Raw genomic sequence first — 25055 nt, 5'->3', positions numbered from 1 at the left:
TGAGATCTTTTCCCTTTGTTGTTTAAGCCTCCTTAAATCAAGGAACCAATGCTCTAATACGAATTGTAGGCATAGGAATGCTTATTGAGAGAGGGGGGTGAATCAGTAATCACCGACCCAACATAAATTTACAAGCCCAACAAACTTTACCAAAAAGATTAACCTTTAAAACTTCTTTAACCTATTATCATCACTATCAGTAATGAAAACCTTAAGCTAACATGCAACATATGAAAACATTCACACAAGTATTAACACCAAAAATATCTTGTGGAAACCCGATTAAGGTGAAAACCATGGTGTGAGAATGATGCTCACAAATTTTGTACTCTTCTAGAATACACTTTGCTAGGAGCCTGCTCAATTAAAGTTTACAACAATACTCTTAGGTGCTACTCGATTAAGGGATTTCCCTAGAGACTTGTTCAAGTCTTATACCCTATTAGGAGTAACCTTGTTAGAGGATTTTAAACACTCTTTTGAGAATGTCACCTAGTTAGAGGATTTTACAAAGACCTATTAGGGCCTCTCGATTAAGGGATTTTTTGCTACAATGGTTAGAGAGTAACAGATATGAAATGGCCTGTAGTTGGCACTATCTCTGCTTAATCAGGTCTAATAAAGCTCCTCAACCCATCAACATACCATGCTTGATCTTGTTCTAATCTTACTTAACTATGTGTCTTCCTTAGTGATTGCAACCTTCTCCAACCTTAGTTCACCACAATATTCAACCATGATAACAAACTTCTTTGTCTCCTTGCTCCTTAAGTCAAAACTCTTCAATCACAAACCCTAAACCTAAATCCATTGATCCTAATTAACCATAACAAATCTAACCACTCATATTTCTTTTCCTCTGACCATGTCGTCCTTTTATTCAATCTTTTCCATAAGCTATTTTGACCTTGTAGAAACTTCTTGAAGCATCTTCCTCAAGCGTATTACCTTGATCCTTGTGCCTTTACCTCTTTCTTTAAATCATGTATTAGCCTGGAAGGTTATCAATACAATTCCTACTTTCCAATAATAATTCAAACTTTATGATCACACCTTAAGTCTTTGCCAACTGTTCTTCATCCTTCGGTAAGACTCCATTGATTCCGATAAGCCTTTACTATTTTCATGTTTACCTATCATTCCTTTGTACCAATAGATTTATTTTCCTAGTTCACCAGCAAGACCTATCCTTTCTCCAGTTTACCTATTAAATTTTTCCTGTTTGGATCACTTTCAACTGATCGAATCAACTTTCCCTGTACTCATTATATGCTACCCTAACCATATCAACTTAAAATCCTCATGAATCATATTCAACAATCAAAACAACTAATTCATTTATAGATATTAATAAACAATCAAATCATTCAATTGTTCATCATTATTTGTCTTAACTATTACCCGGCAAGATTCTTGTCTCCATAACTTTCTCAAAGCTTTACACAAATAGGTGCTATCATAGAATTAGCTTCTATACTCATACTTAGCATCTTTGTATGATTACAACACTAAAAATCATTTTGTAACTCACCCTTTCTTCTCATGAATAGGTGGTAAAGAGTCAAAACAACACACCAAATAGTTTGACATCAATGATAACATTATAATTGATTGTCTTATCATCGTATTCCATTCTTTACCGTATCATCATCAACATTATTTTTCATCAACTTACTCTATCAATTAGCATCATTAATCTGTTAACTAATCAGTTATGCCAACACTTGCATGATATTTCCTTCTCTATCAGTAATTGTGTCAACAAAATGATTGAGCATCTTGTCTAGATTTCTACAACTAGCTTTTCGATAAGGTGACATGAATTCACTAGGATCCAACATTCCTATGGCACGCATGCTATGGGGATTGATTGGTCACTCTTGGGGAAGTATATTTCTTTCTATTGGTCATCATTTCAAGTTCTACAAGCAACCAACTTTATCAGTGAATTTAATGTAACTCTATGATTGATGGCATTATTCCTATCATCTACATGATGAGTTTTAATTTATATGGTCATTATATGCAGTTATTCAAAAGTGAAATAAAAAACTGAAAAAATAAAAAATAAAAGATCCAACTATGAAAACCTTCGAGTGTTGTTGGCCAGTTAATATCTGAAAACCAGATTCTGATAGATATTAGCTGCAAAATAAATTCTTAACAGCAAAAAATATTTTTACGTCATTAAGCGGTGAGTGATTGAAAACTGGCTTGTTGTCAATGGACCCTTGGTCTACTGATGAAGTTGAATGGCTCACAAAGAGCCTACTAGGGATCAAGTCTTTCTGAGTGCAAGGCTCCGAGATATCATAAGGGATGAGGTCGGGATCATGCCCCGGGTGATTTTGACAACGTGAATGCCCCTCAGTTCTTGGCTCTAAGCCAAAGAGGTTTCAGGCGTGAGTGGGCCCATATCGGGTTCCTAAATCGTCTATGTGGTGGCCTCCATCAAGAAAAAAAACTGGCTTGCCAACAGTCACTTGTTGTTTTTCAAAAATTGAAAAAAAAAATGAAAAAAAGAAAAGAAAAGAAAAATGCAATAATTGGTTTGTTCTAGCTATATTTCAGGGACACTCAGCTACTTCCATGGCTCTTTCCCTCTCTCAGTGTCTAGCATCTCCTGTTACTCAATTGATCACCTACGGTACGTGCTACACCTTCAATTGAGGTGTTATGAAAAGTGGGTTCAGCTCCCTTCAGAGAGATCTATAATGCTTCAGTCAGGTGACAATGGCTAATGAAGTTGTAACATTTGTCAAAAAATTTGGGTCCTCTTGATGGGTTACTCTTTAGTGCTTTAAGTCAACTAGAGATATTCTTGGTGCTGGAATTCTTGGTGCACTCTTTGGTTCCTTCTTGCAGATTCATTGTTTATATTTCTGAGATGTCCTATTTGTCCACTTTGACCTACCCAGACATGCAAGTTGGTAAACAGTCCATTTTATTTGTCATTCTTTATCTCTTAACTTTATTAATATTACTTATTAAATTGATCACTATGCAACACCTATACCTAGCCTCTCCTTGTTTCTCGTGGATGGTCAACCTTTGAAGTTGGGGGGAGGTGTTTCATCCTATTCTATATCTTTTCATTTATTATTCTTAATCACCCCATCATACTATCCATTATTTTCACATTGCTTAATCATAATATTGCCTACCATTCCACCCATCTCAAATAAGCTTGTGAATCACCATATGAGCCATGATGCTATGAAAATGAAAAGAAAAAGAATAATAAGAATTGGAGGTATCAATATTGGAAATAGAAAATTGAAATAAGAAAGCAAGAAAGACTGCCATGTAAAGAAAAGAAAGGGCTTTGTGTTTATAGATGAGCTAAAATGGTTCGGCGTGGAAACAAAGCTCAAAGTTATAAATCCAAAAAGGCAACCAATTCAAATTAAAGACCTCTCAATCATATTGATTGCACAAGCACGTGCAATAAGTTAAGTTGGGCGGAATGATGAGAGGCAATTATGTTCTATTTTATATCATATTTAGCCTCTTTAATGTACCTTCATACCCATTCTTGCATTCTATTCCCATTCCATATCCTACCATTCTACCATTTTATGTTGCATATGATTAAATATAAGTGATTTAATATAGTTTTTAGATAAAATATGGAAAATAATTATTGATCCTGTTTACTAATAAGCATTGTGATATTAAATCTTGGAAATTACATCTTGCAGCATGTTTATGCGAGGAAACTTCAGAATTTCTGTCAATTTTTGGACATCTTGTCGCCTGTTAGAGATGACCAATCACCAGCCAAACTTCCTGGCAACAGCAGACTTTCAGTCACTTATCAAATTTCATGGACTTCGTGTCACCCACAGGTGTATTTTCCAGCAAATAACTTTGTACCAGAACATTAGTTTTCTGTAACATATTTTAGTTATTTTGTTGCAACAAATTTAATATATAGTTTAAATTCAATAAAAGACAATAACTTCAAGTCAAAAACAATTTTCTATTTTTTCGTAACTGAGCTAAATAAGATCCTAAATTATAGGGAAGCTATTTCCAACAAATAGAAAAGTCAAATGTGAGCCACAAAATAATAGCAAAGTGGCATGAAAATAGGAAAAAGCTTGCACCCCTGTTATAATATAAGTATGAGCTACGTGAAAGGAAAAGGGGTAATAAACTTTTGCATTACTTCTTTGCTTAATGAAGATTAGCATTTGCATGATCGTTATTGTATACAAAAGCTTTCATTTGTTCCGCTATGCAAACCAAGAGCAAGAACCCACTCCTTGAAAAGCTCAATGATATTTTTCTATGCATTTTATTTTTATTAAGATACCTTTAATTTATAATTGAGATTATAATAAGTTTGATTTTATTAGTTCTAATTTATTTTAGTAGTTGTATTATTTTATTCCTATCTCTAGAATTGTTTTCTTTGTTGTAGGTTTCTTTTCAAAGCGGCATTCATCCACACTTGGCTTTCTATCTTCATTCCTTTAGCAGACACTTACCATACCTTTCATCAGTCTACAATCCTGGATTAACATTTTTAGGTACAAACTGAGGGGATATGCATGAGTCCAAATTTGATCTTAAAGAAGTGTTAATTTAAGCCACCGTTTTACCATAAAATAGGTACAAGGCATTACCTTATTACCTCCTTAAGCTTCTTAAAGATGTATCATAACAAAAAGAGACTTTTTTGTCATGTAGGTTAGGGGTGCATCTATTGTGCTTTCCTCCTCACCACTTATGGTGACTAAAGTGTTCTCTATTGCTCCCTCCAACCTTCCACCCAATGAATACAAGGGTAGGGGTTACATCCTCTACTAATACTTGCAATATGCAACAGCAAACCTTGCATCATATACTGTTATGGCTGCAGCTATTAATGGATCCTTCTCATCATCATCATCTACCTTGCACAAAGTGTAGGCAATTGATGTCTCTTATAGATATAAAACTCTAGGGTCACCCACTAAGATAATCCAAAATACTTGAGGACACTTTAAAAATGAATCCGCTCAAGGTAGGTAGCATTGTGACAACAATACCATGGAGATCACCTTATTTGTCTTTGTTAGTGTTTGCCCAATAGTCATCCTAAAATATCTCTATATGGTGCTTAATAACTTCAAGATTTAATCAATCGAAAATGCAACACCAAGCAAGTAGAGAGTTGTCCTCTCCCACCACCTACCTATATGAGTAGTATTTCAACAACATTCAAAAGGATTTTCTATATTAATATACTGTTATGGCTGCAGCTATTAATGGATCCTTCTTCTCGTCATCATCTACCTTGCACAAAGTGTAGATATAAAACTCTAGGGTCACCCCCTAAGATAATCCAAAATACTTGAGGACACTTAAAAAATGAAACTGCTCAAGGTAGGTAGCATAGTGACAAAAATACCACACAGATCACCTTATTTGTCTTAGTTAGTGTTTGCCCAATAGTCATCCTAAAATATCTCTATGTGGTGCTTAATAACTTCAAGAGTTAATCAATCAAAAATGCAACACCAAGCAAGTAGAGAGTCGTCCTCTCCCACCACCTACCTATATGAGCAGTATTTCAACAACATGCAAAAGGATTTTCTATATTAATATCCACAAAGGACACTCAAGTGATGAAGAATCTGAATATGCTAGTAGGCCCAACATTATAATAATGTTGTGGCATATAATGTAGTACCTATGATTCCTAGGATCTATGATTACCATAAAAGTAACATCTTAGAATGCTCCAAATCTTGAATCAGATGCAAATTATATAAAACTAGCACTTGCACCAGAAAGAGGTGCAAGAGGTACGCCGATAGGTTTTTCTTTTTAAAGCAAAATTAAAGAGACGTAAAACAAAAGAAGGATTTCAATTTGGTAATGTACAATTTACTTATTCAAGAATTGAACAACATTAATATTTTATTTAATGTACTACATTCCAATTGAAGAATTGGTTTGAAATGTACAATTGTTGAAACAGTTTGTTTTGCATTTAAATACACACATAATTTGAGTCATATTCATGACCAGCCAACAAAAACCCATACAAAAAAGGAAAATGGTAGATTAATTTGTACATTAATATTACATATGAATAGTACATTAATTTGTATCCCTCTACTTATTATTTTATATAAGTTCCATCATTATTTTGTGAGCTAGTTTTTTTTCTTCTAAAAGTTGCTAAATGATTCTCGTATTCAAATTTATGCATACAAGGACATTAAAAAGGAAAGATAGTGACAACCTCAAAAGTGGGGACACAGAGGACTCCAACATGACACAAGTAGGTTTTGTATCCTTAAGAAAGTGGAAAAATCATAATATAAATTTACAACAAAAGTATTGTCAACCAAATTTTCAAGTTTATAAATCTTAGATATAAAAAGGACTAAAACTTTTTGAGCTTCCAATGTTCGCCCATTATGATTATGTTATTATTGGATAGAAACTCTTAGGCCAATCTATGCTCAAGGTGCTCATATCTTTAAGTGTTTGTTGTGAAGTTTTCTTGCTAATCATAATAGTCAAACAAGACAAAAGTGTTGTTTTGAGATTTTCTCAACCAAGACATTATTATTCTGTTATTATTAGATGGATAGTTTGTAAATAATTATTGTCATTGATAATGTCTATATTACATTTCATCAACAATTTTTATCACTTTATGATTTATTATTAGTAATGATAAAGAGAAGAGATAAATGTCAAATGATAAGTTCTAGATCAAGTATAGCAAAAATTTAAATGATAAGGAAAGGACTCATGTTCAATATTCCTTTGCATGTTGAATAGTCTATCCATCGCATTTCAACAATCAAAATGACACTATACTATTATCAAGTGTGTCAATATTGGCCTATTCGTCTATCTAGTAGATGAGAAAATAATAATAATTAGAAGAATTGTGCAGCTTTATTGGTTCAATAGTACACAACAATTAGAACATTTGTACAAATAATTTAGTTATAACAACTAAATATACACCGATTAAAATATTTATACAAAAATATTAGCTATAGAACAATAACTAATAGTACTAACATTAGCTGCCAATTAAAACTAAAAAAGACACTAGGATAGACAATTTAAATTGCATACCAAAATTGATCATATAAGTTTGCAAAACATAAAAAACTAAGCCCATCCACAGTAGATTTCAAGAGTTAAAAGGCTATCATTTATTCTATTAAAAGAAATACTAATAATTATAAAATAAAAGCATAATGAACCATTGGCACTGATGTATTTCTAATAGCCTTGAAGTTTGTATATGTTGCATCCACATACAAGTTTCTATCACAAATATGTCAATGTATAACCTCCTGATTTCATTTTATCATGCAATATTTTTTTTTAAGGAACGTCGAACAATCTGATTTTTTTTTTTTCTAAAGAGATTTATGATGCAAACCACTCCATTATATGGAAATGATATTCGATCAAATCCAAGAAACATTCCACCGTGTGATGCACATGCAACAAGGCATACACAACTTAATAGAATACTGCAAAATGATAAAATTGTATTACTTTTACCTTAAAGATAGGAAACACAATTAAAAGAAAAGGTTTTCCTCTTGTATATAATGCTCTTTAATAAAGGTTTATATCACCAACAATGTGACTTCTTGAAATTGTTGATTTGGGTCATAAGAGGAATTGTGATTTCTAGACCAATGTTCATAGAAGAAAGGTGTATACATTCTTTTACACCTAAAATTGTCCATTTCACCAAGATATTGATTGTCTACAACCTCAAGGTTAATTGTTATAAACCCAAACTATATTGTATGCTTATTATTGAAATAGACTCTTGAAAGATGGAGACAAATCTAATTAATTATTTTTTGTTGATATAGGATGTGGACATTATGATCCCTACTACTTTGAATAGAGGTGTAGATGTAAACAAAGATAGGCATCCACCTCACTAGCCCATTTATCTCACAAAGACTGAAATATAACCGATCATTTCCTAAAATGATAAGATTGCATATTAAACACAAATAAATATCTAAGACAAGATGACCATTAATTTTTTTACTAACCTAATAGTGAATCTCTCATCATTCCAATAGAAAAAGACTTTGTTTAACCAAATGACATGTAATTGAATCCAGTTTTAGTAAAAGATAAAGTGACTAAAAGTGGACAATCCTTCACGATGTTACTTCACTCAATTACGGTCGAAAAAATAATGGTCTTGAAGTTGGTACTAGACCAAAGCTACTTCACACCCAATTTTATTAGCCATGGATTTATTAGAAAAATAATAATATTTTTTTCTAATTGTACAATTAAAATGTTCAAAATTCAGTGTGAATCAACATTAAAAGATGCTAACATTAACTAAGTTTATATTAGAGAATCCATATATGTCTATGTGCTTCAAAATTTGTATTATTTACTGAAATTACTGCCAACCTCATCGATGTCTTGAACATGTCTATCTTTGCATTGCATAGAATTACAGCAGTCCTAGGCTTCATCAACTCAATTGTTCATAAGACATTAAAACAAATATGAGTAGTTAGCATAACACTATGCCAAAATTCAGCCTTTAAAATGGTCTCAATTAATACTCCAGGTCGATGGTAATATGAACAAACCAATCAGGTTGATTAGATATTCTCTCAAGACAATCTTGTCTCTGTCGAATGATATTTTCAGTTGGAAATTAAATTCTTCATGCTCGAGTGCTTGCACCATAAGTGTGATGCTGACTAGAAATAACGTGGGAGAGGAGCAGCAAAATAGCGTGCAGAGGAAGACAGCAACAAATGATGTGATCTAGTAAACACAGACATGCGATTCTGACATCCAACAATATTGTGTGAGACTATTCTAATGTCAGGCCTTTTCTCAAGTACAAGATGAAGGCAAAACAACCCCAATTTCAGCACTCGTTCCGTTTCTTCCACATTATAGATGCCATCAAAATTTGGATCAGCCGCTCCCAAGATTTTTCTATTGTTATACAAATCCCTCACCCAATCCATCAAAAGAATCTGTTCATTATCACTGGACATTTATCTATAGGCTTCCTACCACATCCAACCTCACCCCAAGATTGAATACATCGGAGCTCGGAGTAACTTTCCCCGTATTTGTGACTTTCGAAGCAATGTACCCAACGGTCCCAACGACCCGAGTCGTCTAAGGATTTTGCGTGTGATCGTACAAACGAGCAATCCCAAAATCTCCCAACTTTGCATTGAGTTCTGAATTGAACATGTTGTTGGATTTCACATCTCTGTGAACAACCCTACGATCCCATTGCTCATGAAGATATAAAAGCCCCGTTGCAATGCCCTTCAGGATTGCGTATCTTCGATCCCAAGAGAGTACTTCTCCCTTCCCATTAGGGTCTGGGACAAATCAGTCGTAAACAATGAACAATTGCTTCTTTTTCCTTCACCAGCCTCGCAATTGAACAAGGTTTCTATGCTGGAGCCGACCCACGCTCAAGATCTCTGAAATGAATTCCTTCATTCCTTCCGTGGACTCCTTTGTGATGCATTTCACTACAACTTCAAGCCCGCTTGTTGGAAAAACGCCCTTGTAAACTCTTCTGAAACCCCCGTGACCTAGAAGCTGCTCATTGTGGAAGCCTTAAACACAGACGTATGCAATTCTGACATCCAACAATATTTTGTGAGGATCATCCCAGAAACCACAATCGAGAAACAGTTTACCGACAACCATTTGTTAGCGTGAGACAAATTCCGGTTGGAGTGAACTCCAAAAGGAAAGCCTATCGGCTAATTAACAAGATATGTGCATTGGGGAGAATCGCTAGTGACATCTTACGTCATATGTTTTATTAACTTATGCATGGTATGTGGTATTCTAGATTTAAGATTTGTTTCTACTTTTTAAGTTGCATATATAACATACATATATGTGCAACTAGCAAAGTACTCTCCGAGTTGCAAAAATTCGTTGAGTTTTCTGGCCTAGTGAGTTTTTAAGACTTCTACTAGGACCAAAAAAACTTGTTGAGTCCAAAAACTCGACGAGTTTTTGTTAAAAATTGAGTCGTAGTTTTATAATAGCACTTAAAGTCTACTTTTTATGGTAGCATATTTATACATACATAGATGTGCAACTAGCAGAGTACTCTCTATGTTGCAAATATTGGCTAAGTTTTCTGGCCTCGTGAGTTTTTATGACTTCTACTAGCACCCAAAATTCACCAATTTTTAGCGAAATCTCGTTGAGTCCCAAAACTTGGTGAGTTTTGTTGAACATTGAGTCGTAATTTTATAATAGCACTTAAAGGCAAAAAATAGCCCAAATTAATTTCATTTCTCATTTCTTAACTTGTTTGTTGAGAGGGGGAAAATAGTCTTCCCAACACTTGCAAACTAGAAGAGGACTTGAAGTGGTTTTCGATGAGGAAGACATAAATGATCTGGAAAGGCAGCCAATGGAGGAGGGGGTGGATTTGGTTTCACACTAGCTTAAATTGAATTAAATGAGTAGTAAATGCTAGTGTCGGGAAAAGCTAGAGGCAGAGCTACATCCAGGGTGGAGGTCAAGCCACAAACCAAGTCAAACAAACCAAGCAAGGAGGCATAGTCATGCTAGTGTAGACTTCGTGGACTAGACCTAGTTCAACCTCTCACTTAGTTTTTACTAGAGTTGGGAAGGAGGAAGATGTAATTGTACTGATGTATTTACTTTTAATTTTACACAAATTATTTACTATTTTGTTTCCAGCCCTTAGCATTTCTCACAAGAATGCAATTTTGTACCCACTTTATGTATAAATATATCTAGACTAAGCTTGCTTCTTTTGTGTTCTCAATTATTGACTCATTTGATGCATCTTCTCATTGAGATTTGCGGAAAAATGCATTTCTAATTATATTCAAGCAATTTTTGAAGTTCCCGAATTTTTGTCAAGAACTGGTCGAGTTTTTCCCAAATTTTATGTTCAGGCCTTGGCGAGTTTTCCAACTATCCATACATACATACATACATACATACATACATACATATATATCTTTATATTTTTTTTATAGATGTACCCGACCCCCCTCCAGAAAAAAAAGAATGGATGTACTTGTTTCCAGCCCTCAATATTCCTTAAAAGAATGCAAATCCGTGCCCGCTGTGTTTAAATCTATCTAGACTAAGCTTGCTTCTTTTGTGTTCTCAATCATTAACTCATTCAATGCATCTTCTCATTGAGATTTGCAAAAAAAATGCATTTTCAATAATATTCAAGCGATTTTTTAAGTTCTCGAGTTTTTGTCGAGAACTCGCTGGATTTTTCTTGAATTTTATTTTCAGACCTTGGCGAGTTTTTCAACTATCCATACATACATATATATAATCTTTATATATTTTTGTATAGATGATGTACCCAACCCCCCTCCAAAAAAAAAGAATGGATGTACCCATGTACCCATACCTATGCTAGCATCTTAAATTCCCATTATTTTATTTCTGTGAATTTTTTTTGTGTGGCAACAATCAGTCCCAGCTCTAGTTAATCTACACTATTGTTTGCATTTATTTGATTGGCCTAGATTTATGTAAACAAGAATTATTTCACTTGCGATCATATACAACACAAGCCACACATAGGAAGCTACAAGTCTACAGCAATTAACAATTCAATCCATCATATTTGAATGTGATAACAATGCTACCTTATTCTCAAAAATGCAAGGAAATAAGCATATTAGATGAAAGCCTGCCTTGCTCCTCTATACCTTCAAATTCTGATTTAGATTATCCTTCCTATCTTTCCTTTAAACAAAGCACTCAAAACTAATCCCAAGAAAGCACAAACCAAAATAACAAAAATAATAACACAAAAAAGAACCTCCAAAATTAAATAAGCCTGCCCACAGAAGTTTCATGCCTCTTTCCCAAACCAGTGAGATGAATCCGTATGGTATTCCCAAACCCTAAACCCTCAAACTTCTTTTAAAAATTGATTCCCTCTTACAAATCCAAGTGCAACCCATGTGGGTGCACATACTCTCATGAAAGGACGTGTGAAAACTTTGATTTAGAATCACTCCAACACTCAAGCCACCAATATATATTACTTCCAAAGGTTCAAAAGACTACCCCATATGCATCAAAGTTAACACAATCACATGGGGATGGAGACTCAATTTTGAGTCTTTTATGCCAAAACAAATAGCAATCAAGCTCTACCCAGGTTTTCTAAAGTTTAGTTTGTTGGAACTGCAAAAATTATCCTTCGAGACGTGAGCCTAGGTTAGGGCCTATTGCGTAAGGTAGAGACATTATTTGCCTCATAGAGACACACGAGCACGAAGGATGTAATACTCCCTTGTTTGAGGAATATTTGAAGTTGGCAGTGTCAAATGATGCAGTAACGATAGAGGTCGCAGGGTATAGTGGTTCTCATAAGAGAAAAGGTAGGGCGTATCATTCAGTTGGTAAAAGACAACATCAATAAACAATTTATATGGTTCAAGATCTCAGAAAACAATAATCTTATCAAGATTGAAGAATGTTACTTTTCTCCTAAAGTGTCTAAAATGCATAGAAAGTGTGGATTAGACAAAAAAAAACCTTTTGCAACATTGAAAAAGGAAGTTTTTGTGTTCTCACAGCAAGGTGATGTTCTCCTTGTTGGAGATTTTAATGCTAGGATAGCAAGTGAATGAGTGTTGAAGGGTGCTCCCCTTAATACTACAAACACATAACATAAATAGAGAAATGATAGCAATTTGCATGAACAAAATATGGGCTTCTTATTATCTTCAAAAGTATGGAAATACAAATTTCAGAATAATAATATGCAAAGCCACATGGGCACCTTCCTTACAATATTTAGCAAGACAGAGCTGCGAAAACACTCTAAAATGCCCTAAACAACCTACGGGTCTTCCTTATATAGGCAGTTTTCTATCGCCTGAGAAGGTTCTAGACATTAGCCCTAACCTTTGAGGCCGACCAAACCTAGAATTATATTATTTTATTACAAACAATGGGCTCAAAATAATTACAATTTATAATTTCTGGATTTTTGGGTAGCCCAACTTTTGGAGACATCTTACAAACCGTTGACTCAATTGGCTATTATGATCCCTTTTCAAAAGCGGCAGCTCCTTTTCTTCAAAGGTTAATCACACAAGCATTCATAAGCTGAAGTTTGACCTCGTTTAAGAGCCTCTAAAGCCTTCAAAACTGAGCTCAAAGTTTTTACACCAAAAAATCCATACTAAAAATCTGCAATAACTTCACTAATACATATGATATGGCAATGAAACTCAATTGGCAACCTTCGCCTGTGCAATTAGAATATTTTGCGCTCATATGACCAACTTACTAAAATACTAAGCTTCCACAAATGGCAACTCTGCATTGAAATGGCCCTTATTGAAAAGACAGAGATAAAAATATTTTTGGGTGATGCAAAATGACCCTTACACCCAGGATGCTCCCGCATTAGACATCAAAAAATTCATACCGAAAATCTGCAATAACTTCACCAATACATATGATATGGCAGTGAAACTTAATTGGCAACCTTCGCTTGTGCAATTAGAATATTTTGCACTCATATGACCAACTTACTAAAATACAAAGCTTCCACATATGGCAACTCTGCATTGAAATGGCCCTTATTGAAAAGACAGAGATAGATATATTTTTGGGTGATACAAAATGACCCTTACACCCAGGATGCTCCCGCATCAGACACCCGAGGTAATTTGAGAAGTGACCCTATCATGTCTCAAGTGTTTAGAGGAAAACCGAGATGGTTAACCTCCTCCCTTGTCAACCATGATGAATCTTCTATGGGTCTTCCTTTCCATTTAACAAGATATTCTTCATATGTTTTGTTCTTTGTATTTCTACCACACAATTGTCCAATATATCCTCAATCTCCTTTGCAGCTAAAGTAGTTGCTAACATACTCCATTGTGCTACTATGACCTCATCTTCAACACCTCCTTCATGATACTCTATCAGATCTAAAATGTTAAATACTAGTGAAATATCCAGCTCAAAGGGCAAATCTCGTTCATAGGCATTTCCGAAATCATGTTTCTTCAATATCTTGCATGGTCCAAACTTCTTCATTTTTAACTTATTATATGTATTGACTGGAAATCACTCCTTCCTCAAATAAACTATGACTCCATCTCCAGTGTGAAATTCCTTATGCCTCTTATGATTTGCCTTAACCTTGTACTATGTATTCATCTTTGTGATGTGCATCCTCACCTCCCCATGGATGTCCTTCAAATGTTCTACGAAATCCTCAGCTTCAACACTACTTATCTCTCCTTTATCCAACTTCCTCAATTCATAAGCATTTTTGGGACTGCTTCCATATACAATCTAAAATGGTGACTTACTAGTGCTCATGTTGACAAAATTATTATATGCAGATTTTGCCTGTGGTAAAAGCAAATCCTATCCTTTTGGCTTATCTCCAACCAAACATCTTATTCACCACCTCTGTCTGTCTATCAGCATGTGAATGATGTGATGAGTTGTACTTTAAATCTGTCATCAACTTCTTCCACAATGTGCACCAGAAATAACCAACAAACTTAGTGTCTCGATTTGAAACTATGCTCTTTGGTAGACCATGTAGACTCACCACTTCTTTGAAAAACAAGTCTTCCACGTGAACAACATCACTAGTCTTTTTGCAGGGAATAAAATGTGTCATCTTTGAAATCCTGTCAACCACCACAAAAATTGAGTCATGCCCTTGCTGAGTCTTTGGTAAACCAAGAACAAAATCCATGCGAACATCCTTCCACAGCTTCTCTGGTACACGTAATGATTGATACAACCCTGTATTTTACTTCGCTCCTTTCGCCATCTGACATACTATACAAACTTCTTGACATCTTGCAACAACGGTGGCCAATAATAATTTTATGTAACCAAAGCAACATTTTTATCTCTACCAAAATGTTTGGCCTATCCTCCACTATGCTTCTCCTTGATGAGATTTTCTCTCAGTGAACTCCTTGGAATAGAGAATTGATTTCCTCTTAACAACATTCCATCCAGTATGATGAAATTCAACCACTTTGTCCTGTCAAGTGTAACAAATCTATACAATCTTTCCAAGCTTCACCAAAATTAGGATCCTCTAGATACAAACTCTTGAGTTCCTTGAACCAAACCACCTCAATTTGCATCTCCACTAGCAAAAGTTGTCTCATGTTAAGAGCATCTGCAACCTTGTTAGACTTCCTACTCTTGTGTTTCAAAACAAATGCATAATTCTACAAAAACTCAACCCACTTCAAATACCTCTAATTCAACTTTCTTTGACTATTCAAATATTGCAAAGCTTGATGATCAATATATAAAACAAATTCCTTAAGAAGTAGTGTCTCCACTTCTTCGATGTTTAACTATAGTATAAAATTCCTGATTACAAACAAAATATTTCCTTTTGGCATCATTTAACTTCTCACTAAATTAAGCAACAGGTCTACTTCTTGGCTAGCTCCTACTGCAATACCACTAGCATTAAAGTCTACTTAAAACGCCTTAACAAAATCAAGAACTGTTAAAACAGGTTGTTCTGTAACTTTTTGTTTCAACAAATTAAAACTCTTATCTACTCATGTAATCTACTTAAACTCTTTTCTATCCCCTCTCATTGTTTCAATCAAAGGTAAACAAATACTATTAAAACTCTTGATAAACTTTATCTAATAACTAGCCAATCTATGAAGAGATCTTGCGTCAATAGCACTCCTTGGAGTAGGTCATTCAAGGATAGCCTTAAGTTTCTCTAGGTTCATTTTTAGACCTTCTATTGAAACTACAAACCCCAAATATAATCAAAACTGACCTTTTCAAATTAATCAATGATTTCTCTTTTCTCAACTTCTCAAACACCCTACAAACATGCATTATATGCTCCTCCACATTTAAGTAAACAATGACAAACTTCAGAAATTCTTTTAAGTACCTCATTCATGAGGCGCATGAAAGTGCTCGATGCATTGGTCAGCCCAAATGGCATGACTAACCACTCATACAATCCTTCCTTTGTCTTGAAGGAAGTCTTTCATTCATCTCCTTCTCTAATCCGAATCTAATGATATCCACTCTTCAAATCTATCTTTGTGAAATACACAGCTCCACTCAAGCAATCCATTATATCATCCATCTGCAGCAACGGAGATCTGTACTTGATTGTGATTTTGTTGATAGCCCTAGAATTCATACACATCCTCCATTCTCCATTCTTCTTTGGTGCTAACATTGTTGGTACAACACATGGACTCAAACTCTCCCAAATCAACCACTTCTACAACAACTCTTATACATGTCTATTCAACTCTTCACTTTATGTTGGTGTCATTTTGTGTACTGCCTTATTTGGCAAACTGGCCCCTGGAATCAAGTTCATCTGATGATGGATCTTCCTTAATTGTGATAATCCATCAGGCACATTATCGAATGCAATGTGTAAACTCATCCAGCAAATCTACAACTTTTGCAGGTACCCTTTTTACTTCTTTACCATCTTTTGGAATTATAGCAAAACACATATGCTCATGCCTCATACCCTCTAGGAACTTTCTTCCATCAACAGAACTTATTCTGTATTACATACCTTTTTCTTCTATGTCCTCCAATAGCTTTAGCTTATGCCTCACTCCATCCTTTGTCAAGGAATAGGTATTCGCACAACCATCATGTACAGTACCCTACCCAGCAACATATAACATGCATCCATAGGTATGATATCACATAGTACCTCATCATGGTAGCTTCCAATCTTGAATCTCTCTAGGCACCATTCATTGACCATGACCTTGTGGTCATCCTTCACCCAGGCAATACAATATGGGTGTGGGTGTTTCTGTCTCTTGAGCTTTTTAACTTTGTGACCATATCCTCTGACACCAAATTATCAATCCTTACACCATCAATAATCACATCACAACACTTATCCTCACACTTGCACCTGGTGTGAAACATGCTCCTCCTTTATTCAGGTTCATTCTCACCACTAAGCAGGACACTTCTATTAACTAGGACTTCTCCTCTTTCAGTGTCTTCAAGATGTGATGATTTGGCATAAGCATCCACATGTACAACTCTTGCCTAGCCTTCTGTCCTTCCTTGGAAGTGAGGACATTCAAATGCTTTATGCCTCCTCCGCAATGAAAACATGTTCCACGAAAGCCTCCTCTTCCTAATCCTTGTCCTCTTCCTCTTTGATTCCCTATTATTTTGATCATGAAAACGATTAAAATTGTTTCATCTCTAAAACTAACTGCTACTATTGGCATCATCCTTCTTTGATCCAGTTTTGGCCTCCATAAGACTGTCCACCAGATCTTCCACCACGATCTCTTCCACTTTGTCTTCTCTCAAACTTCTTGTTCATCTTTTCCTCTACTCTTAGGGAAAATTGGTATGCCTCCTCAATATTGTTCATTCTGACCAAACTCAACTCCTCCTGAATACTTGGCCTCAACTTGTTAAGATAATGGGTGATTTTCTCCTTGTCAACTTCTGCACGACCTGTTCTAATCAAGACTCTGTAAAACTCTTCAGTATACTCTTGAACACATCTTCTCCCTTGCTTCAACCCTTGCATTTTCTTCAGCAGATCAAGCTCATAATCCACGGGAATGAATTGTCGCTACAACTTATCCATCATTCGATCTCATCTCGTAATTTTCTCTTTTCCTCTTCTATTATGCTCCAATTGGATCTCCTACCACCAAATCTTTGCATGACCCTTCAGTCTGGCCTTCACAAACTTGACCCTATCAGGGTCCTCAATATCTTCACAGGCAAAATATTCTTCTAATTCATTGATCTAGTCGATCAATTCCTCTGGGTTAAGATTTCCTAAAAAGGTGGGAACATCAATCTTAGGTCTTTTCCCAATCTTCAAAAGTGCATTAAAAAGTCTTTCTTCCTATTGGCTCATAACTTCGTCTTCTCCTTCCTGCACAACGTTTCCTCCTCTTTCATCCTCACTTTCATCTCTTTCAACGAAATTCATCCCTTTGTGAATATGTTCTTCAAATGCTTGTGTTTGAATCTGGAGGGCTCTAACCTCAGGTGACATAGCTCCGGCTCTTCCGCCACGTTCCCTTTGTAAAGGCATTTTCACGCTTATCACTAAAACCCTAAACCACAAGATGAGTGTAAATTGTCTCACAATCGATAATCTATCTACACACTCAACTCAAAGCACGGTCCTGGTGCAAACTACCTCATAGTCAACAATCTGTCTACACACTCAGGAAGACCACTTGATAGGGGTGCTCCCCTTAATACCATAAACACAACAAAAATAGAGAAACGATAGCAATTTGCATGAACAAAAATAGGGTTTCTTATCATCTCCAAAAGTATGGAATTACAAATTTCAGAATTACAATATGCAAAGCCACATGGGTCCCTTCCTTACAATATTCAGCAAGATAGAGTTGCGAACCACCACTCTAAATTGCTCTAAACAACCTACAAGCTTTCCTTATACAGGCAATTTTCCACCGCCCAGGAAGGTTCTAGACATCAGCCCTAACCTTTAAGGCCGACCAACTCTAAAATTATATTATTATATAACCTAAAATCGGCTCAAAACAATTACAAATTATATTTTATGTATTTTCGAGTAGCCCAACTTCCAGAGACCATAACTTACAAAACGTTAACCTAATAGACTATTATAACCCCTTTTCGGAAATGGCAAGTCCTATTCTACATGTCATGTGATGATTAATCGCACAAGCATCCATCAATCAAGGCTTGACCTCGTTTCAAAGCCTCTAAGGCCTTCAAAACTGAGCTCAAAGTTTTTATACCAAAAATTCACAATAGAAATCTGCAATAACTTCACCAATATATATGATATGGCAATGAAAATCAACTACTTCCACCTGTGCAATTAGAACATTTTGAGCTCATATGACCAACTTAATAAAATAGTAAGCTTACACAAATAGCAATTCTACACTGAAACAACCCTTATTGAAAAGACAAAGACAAAAATCCCTTACACCTAGGATGCTCCAGCATCAACAAGCTAGCAGGAGAGCAAACCTCGGTGCAAAGGAGTCTTAGAGGATGTTAAGGGCTGCGACCATTTTGGTGAAGAATTACTTACTTCATGTGGTAATTCTGATCTAACAATTTGCAATGGTTTAGCCAAGTGGTCAAAGTTGGGTTTTTTCACATGCAACACTTACAATGGGGCAAGAGTGGTTGAGTATGCAATTTGTTGGCATAATTTACATGACGAATTGGGGAACACGTATGGGATTTGAAGTCAGATCCCAAACCTATGCATGTTAACTTTTTCTGGACAGAAAAGGAGCAGCATGTGGTGAAAAGGGAGTGTTGTCAACAACCACTTACACAGAGCAGAATTCTTTTGACTAAAAAAATAGCAATACTTTCAGGGTTACACTTGAAAAGCTTTATATAGAAAAGATAATGCATCTGCACATTATCAATAGTCATGAGTTAACTAATAAAATGATTCGTGGGGCTCTCTCAAAGCGCAAAAAGAAGAAAGAAAAGAAAGTCTGAAACAAATTGTTTCCTTGCCAATGCCTGGTTTGATGAGAAGTGTAAAATGGATAGAAAAAATTTAAGAGTCAAATAAAAAAAACTTTAGCATAAAAGCTTACAAACTGATTCTAAAGATAATAAATGCTGATGATTTGATTACAAGGGAGGGAGAATTAATTTTTTACCGAATTAATTTTTCTTGGTAAAAATAACCCCAAGCTATTTTGGAAGGAACTCCAAGCCAAAAAGAAACAAGCAGAAAATAATATCACAAAAGCACAGTGGTTTGATTATGCTAGGTAGCTTTAGAAGCTAGATTGTGAGGGGGACCCACTGCTGGTTAACAATATGACAGAAAATTTCACTATACAAGAGGTCGATATGGGCATTAAGTTGGGTGGGGGTAAAGCAAAAGATTTTGGTGAGTTTCAAACAGAATTTCTCAAATGGGGCATGAAAGTGCTTGCACCACATATTACGAGGATTTTCAATGATATCCAACAGGGTTTCCCTAAGGATTGGACAACTAGTTTAGCAATACCTCTTTTTAAAAAGTGGGAATGTCAATAACCCGTCCAATTACAAGACGATAATGTTCAATCTTTTGTTTGCCAAACTTTTTGGCAGCATGATTAAAAACTACAATCGACAAGTGGGCAGAAGAGAAGCATAAACGGGCAAAAGGGCAAGCTGGTTTTAGACCTAAGCATTTGACAATCGCTCATTGCATTACAATGAGGTACGTTATTAAAAAAGGTTCGGATAACAAGGATGGACTCTTTCTTGCTTTGTTGATTAAAAAAGGCTTTTGACTCAGTACCTAGGAACAAGTTGTGGAATAGAATGGAAGAACTTAGGATTCCTATACACCTTAGAGCTGTTTGTGGGTTGTATGTCAAAATTAGAACTTCAGCTGGCATTTCAGAATGTTTTAGGAGTGGTATTGGGGACAAACAATGCTGTCCCCTATCGCCTATGTTTTTCAGTCTACATAGTGACAAGGTGGAAGAGTAGTTGAACATGCAAAATAGTGAGGGTATTCGATTAGGAGAATTTTAATTAAGATTGCTCCTTTATGCAGATGATCTCTTGATTGCCAAATCTGTTCATGGTTTCCATGAACATTTACATACTCTTCAGTGTTTTTGTACTATGGTGGATATGCAGATTAACATTAGCAAAACTAACGTCATAGTGTTCTCCACTAGCAAAAAAATAGAATCAGCATAAGTTTTATTTTGATGGCAGTATCCTTGAAGAAGTTACAAATTACAAATATCTCGCCATGGACTTTTTTTAAAAAATCTTAGAAGGGAAGGGTGCAAAAAGAAAATAATTTTGGGATGCTAGAAGGCCTTTTATGCTCTCCAAAACAGATGTAGAGAAGCACAGATCTAGGATTGGAAAACTACTCAAACCCTTTTTGGTATTTTAGTTTTGCCAGTTGTTCTCTATGGTTGTGTAATATGGGCCACCAATACCTCCATCTCATAATGGAAACAAATTTGAGGGAATTCAAAAATGTTTGATCACAAGCAAGTTCAAAATCGAGAGCACCGTTTGACTTTAAAACCCATTGTCAACTTAGGTCAGGCAGGTTTTCCCTAGCAATGAAGATGTGCATATCTTGATCTGTTATTATTGGGTGATATAAAATTTGAATTTGGAACAACGGAAAGAGTTTGGTTTGCCTGAGAACTAACACTGAATAGCTGTCAATAGACTCAATACTCCCATTGTTACTCTTGCAGGATATTTCAATCGATGATCAAGAATGTGGAAAATGTGAATGATGTTGAGTTTTAAAACTTGCAGAAATAATATAAGAAAAACTTTACAATGTCACATTCTTTGTTATCTTCAAGATAAACTTTACCAAATATACCTGCTTGATAGTTTGTGAAAGCACTCTAACATGAAGTAGCATGGAATGAGGCACTCGAATCAAGAACCCACAAAGTAGCATTCGTGTTGCTAGCAGCGAGGACCAAAACACCATCATCATTAACAGCTGCAGTGCTTACTCCATCGTTAATCACTTTATCTTGGGCCTTCTTGTAATTCCAATATTGCCTTTTTGTGGACTCTAGATTTTGATCGTCTATAGATTTTGACCTTCCATTGTTGTCAAGTTTGCCTATTTCTCAACTCCGACCTTTACAGTTGTGAGTGCATCAATGGAGGAAGATTCTTGATTCCTCCTGCACGTGTGTTCGCTAAGAAGTGTAGCTGCAGCCTCATCAAGTTTTGACTTGCTTTTAGCAGCAACAAAAGTGTTAATTGCCATTACCAACCCTTCCCAACTATTCAGCAATGAACATAACAAAGAATAGCTTTTATTTCATCATCTAATGTTATACCGACTGAAATCAATTGAGTAATAAGCATGTTGAACTCAATGAGGTGATTTGACATAACTACTCCCTCTTTCATTTTCAGATTATATAACTTTTTCATTATGAAGACCTTGTTTGAAGAGGATGCTATTTCATACAGTGAGGATAAGTTATCCCAAAACTCTTTTATTGTCTTCTCTGTTGAAACATCGAACAACACATTGCCTAAGAGTGATAGAAAAATGGTTGCTCTTGCCTTCTGATCAAGTTTCTCCCAATCTTCATCTGATAAAGATACTTTGCCCTTGGTTTTCCTTAAAGTGCAGCTGAGAAATCCTGCTCTTGCCTTCTGATCAAGTTTCTCCCAATCTTCATCTGATAAAGATCCTTTGCCCTTGGTTTTTCCTTGAAATGTGGGCAAGAAATCCTACTTCATCAGCTGTGATTCCATCTGCATTTTCCATAACCCAAAATTCTAACCTACAAACATTTCAATTTTCCATTTGTCCAGATCATCCATGGCTCCGAGAAATCTTCATCAATTTCCAAAAACTCAAATCAAGCTCTCCCAGCTCTGATTCCAATTGTTGGGTTTTATAAAATTTTGAAATAAGAAATCAGAATAACACATATAACCAGAAAAATAACACACAAAGAAGAAACAGAAATTTTATAGTGGTTGATACAAACTGGACTACGCCCACTCCTCAAGCAGAGAGTATCTCTCTTATTCAGATAAAATCACTTTCTTACAATATGCAGCAGCTCTTAACATATTAACTATTCTCACATCCTGAATAATCAGTTTTGTATCTACCATTGCAGCATCTTGGAAGTGAATAGTTTTGTAATATTTAAAGTATCGGTTACACACAGTAAGTAAGGATTGGGCTTCACAGATAGACAGAGCCGTTACAAACGAAACACTTGGCAAGTCGGCATAACAAGAAAGGAAAATTTAGAAAAGATAATATGGAAATTATATTTCTCTTTCCAAAATAAGAATCAAACAGAAACTCGGAATACAAAGATATCTAACCTTTGAGGGAAAACAATTTCCACCTTGGTCATTTCTTTAGGAATAGACTTCAGGAACATCTCAGACGGCTTAACGCGCAAGAGAAGTCGCTGTCCTATACTGCACAAAATATAAAATTTTATGAAAAATATATGAACTGGCTCGTAACTGGTTCGTCATTTCAAAAAGAGGGTAAATTTGTAATAACTTACTTGTAAACCCTATGTCGAATGCTACCAACCGGAGCCATCTCAAGTGCGACCCACTTTTGCTGCATCTGCAAAGCAAAGAATCCCTATGAATAGCAATATAGCATGTACGTATTTCTTCTAAAGCGATTTCTACTCTATGAATTAGGAACTCTAGTTTTCCGCAGAGCACACTCTTTTTTCAGTAACTTAAATGTTGATTCTGGAAACAAGTTCCAGCAAGGCATGGGTGCAAAGTTGCAAACTTTGAAACCTGATAAGGCAACAGATGAAAGATCCCACGTAACTTCTGGACGTAGACAAGATCACCATTTATGTTTTGATTATCTTACAAATTAGAATGTACGCACCTGACCAGGTCATGCTCAAGATGTCACAAAGATCTAAGGCAAGTGAAAATGCAGATATGAAATACGCAGCAAAAATGAACAAAATTAGCAGTTGTTTGAATGCATTACTCGTTTGTGGAATCACACATTTAGCACCTATAAACTCTATTGCTAAGGACATTTTATACTAAGTGTCCACTAATAATACATTAGTTGTGTACTACAGGAAAATCCCCGTTTTAAACTATGTGAAACCTGGATTGGATGTTATTGTAAAATAAAAGTTAAAAGAAAATTTTGGATTAGTCAAGGCACAGGAAGCAAATGCACCAGTATTTATGAATACCGTTAATGTTAAAGCCTTGAGCACTCAAGACTCTAGATAGCCCCAAACAATACAGAGCAACATGATGCTTCGGCAATTGTGGACACCTCATAAAACCAGAACAGTTTCCAAGCGCTAGTAATTACGAAAAAATCCAAATAAGAGTCAACATCAAATATATGCGCCCTTACTAGCCACTGGAAAGATATTCTGGGAGCTAATAGATGATCATTTTTGCAACGATAAATGCAGTTTCTCAAGGTCCCAGCAAAATGCCCAACGGTCTGAAGTACGAGACGCCCTTTAGAGCATCCGCGGTGTAAGCAATCCAAAGAGTATACTAGATTACGCACCTTGTCAGAGACAAAATGTGTGACGAGCTCCGCCTTCCCTGAGAGGGATAGCGAGTGATCATGATCATCATGATCGGGGGAAGCAATGCGTCTCCAGAGTTGCTTCCAAGTGAGAGAACTTTGATGCTTATGCTTATCTGTACAAGTACTGGCATTGAAGGACCATCTCCTGCCCTCCACGGGAAATACTATCAACCGACTACTCTTCATCTCAAACTGCCCACCAACATGGCACAGAGAATGCGAGGAAATAAATATAATTTCTCAATTGGACTCCACCCTTCTTCGGGTAACCACTTTTACTCCTACTTTTGGCTATTATTATTAGTCCCTTGGCACTCACGTTCCCCCATTGCTATATGCAATTAATTTTGGGACCTTAAACAATATAAGACTAATAGTTTCAAGTTCTTTTATCTATAAAATATTTTTATATGTACAAATTCTAATTTCTTTATTAATTGATTCTAATTTAGCTGGAATTTTATTAATTTTTAAATTGAAAAAAAAAAAAAAGTTGATGAAAACTTTCAATCATTTCTCTTGATGGTGCAAAGTTTTGGAACCTTCGGCCAGAAGAGGATGGCACAACTTCCAAATTGTTTGCTAGTAGTTGTGTGGAATCAAAACCCACTTACTGTTGTGAAGTCAGTGTGTCAATTGAGAGGGGTTCGAAGAACGAGCAAATCTGATCAAGAGGGATTCTATATCATTGCCTATTGGATGCAATCTCACCGCCCCAAAACCCTTCTCGCCAATAAGAAAGGCCTAGAAAACAATGCACAAGGTGAAGATGGAGCAAAGACATGAGTGATGTAATTCTGCCATCATCTAAATCCATGTCTATTTAGCCATGTTTTCTATTGAAAATGATACTAAATGTGCTTTTAACTTCACATAATCTTTGACAAAAGCTTTCAGTATTCGTTTTGTATGGTTCTCGTCTACTGAAAACTCCCTATTTTAAATTCTT

General features: G+C 35.6%; 1 protein-coding gene across 8 annotated transcripts in view; it reads right to left on the bottom strand.

The window, feature by feature from the left end:
• LOC149573062 (K+-H+ exchange-like protein) overlaps positions 1 to 24371 on the bottom strand; it is a 177473-nt gene extending 153102 nt beyond the window's left edge. For 2 of the 8 annotated variants that reach the window (XM_089814236.1, XM_089814238.1), the window contains exons 1-3: positions 24083 to 24371; positions 23079 to 23143; positions 22888 to 22986 (exon numbers count right to left, since the gene is read on the bottom strand). In XM_089814236.1, the coding sequence (XP_089670362.1) occupies positions 22888 to 22986; positions 23079 to 23143; positions 24083 to 24292 (374 nt within the window). In that variant the 5' untranslated portion in view covers positions 24293 to 24371. Of the gene's footprint in view, positions 1 to 22887; positions 22987 to 23078; positions 23144 to 23920 lie in introns of all 8 variants that reach the window. The other 6 variants (XM_089814237.1, XM_089814234.1, XM_089814235.1 and 3 more) reach the window with 6 other exon arrangements.
• Positions 24372 to 25055: the final 684 nt, after the last annotated feature.

Source organism: Cupressus sempervirens, chromosome 2, assembly GCF_028749045.1.
Source record: "Cupressus sempervirens isolate cs-2001-9-10 chromosome 2, ASM2874904v1, whole genome shotgun sequence".
NCBI classification, from domain to species: Eukaryota; Viridiplantae; Streptophyta; class Pinopsida; order Cupressales; family Cupressaceae; genus Cupressus; species Cupressus sempervirens.
Note: the sequence above shows the minus strand (reverse complement) of the source record. Positions and strands in the feature narration are given on the sequence as shown.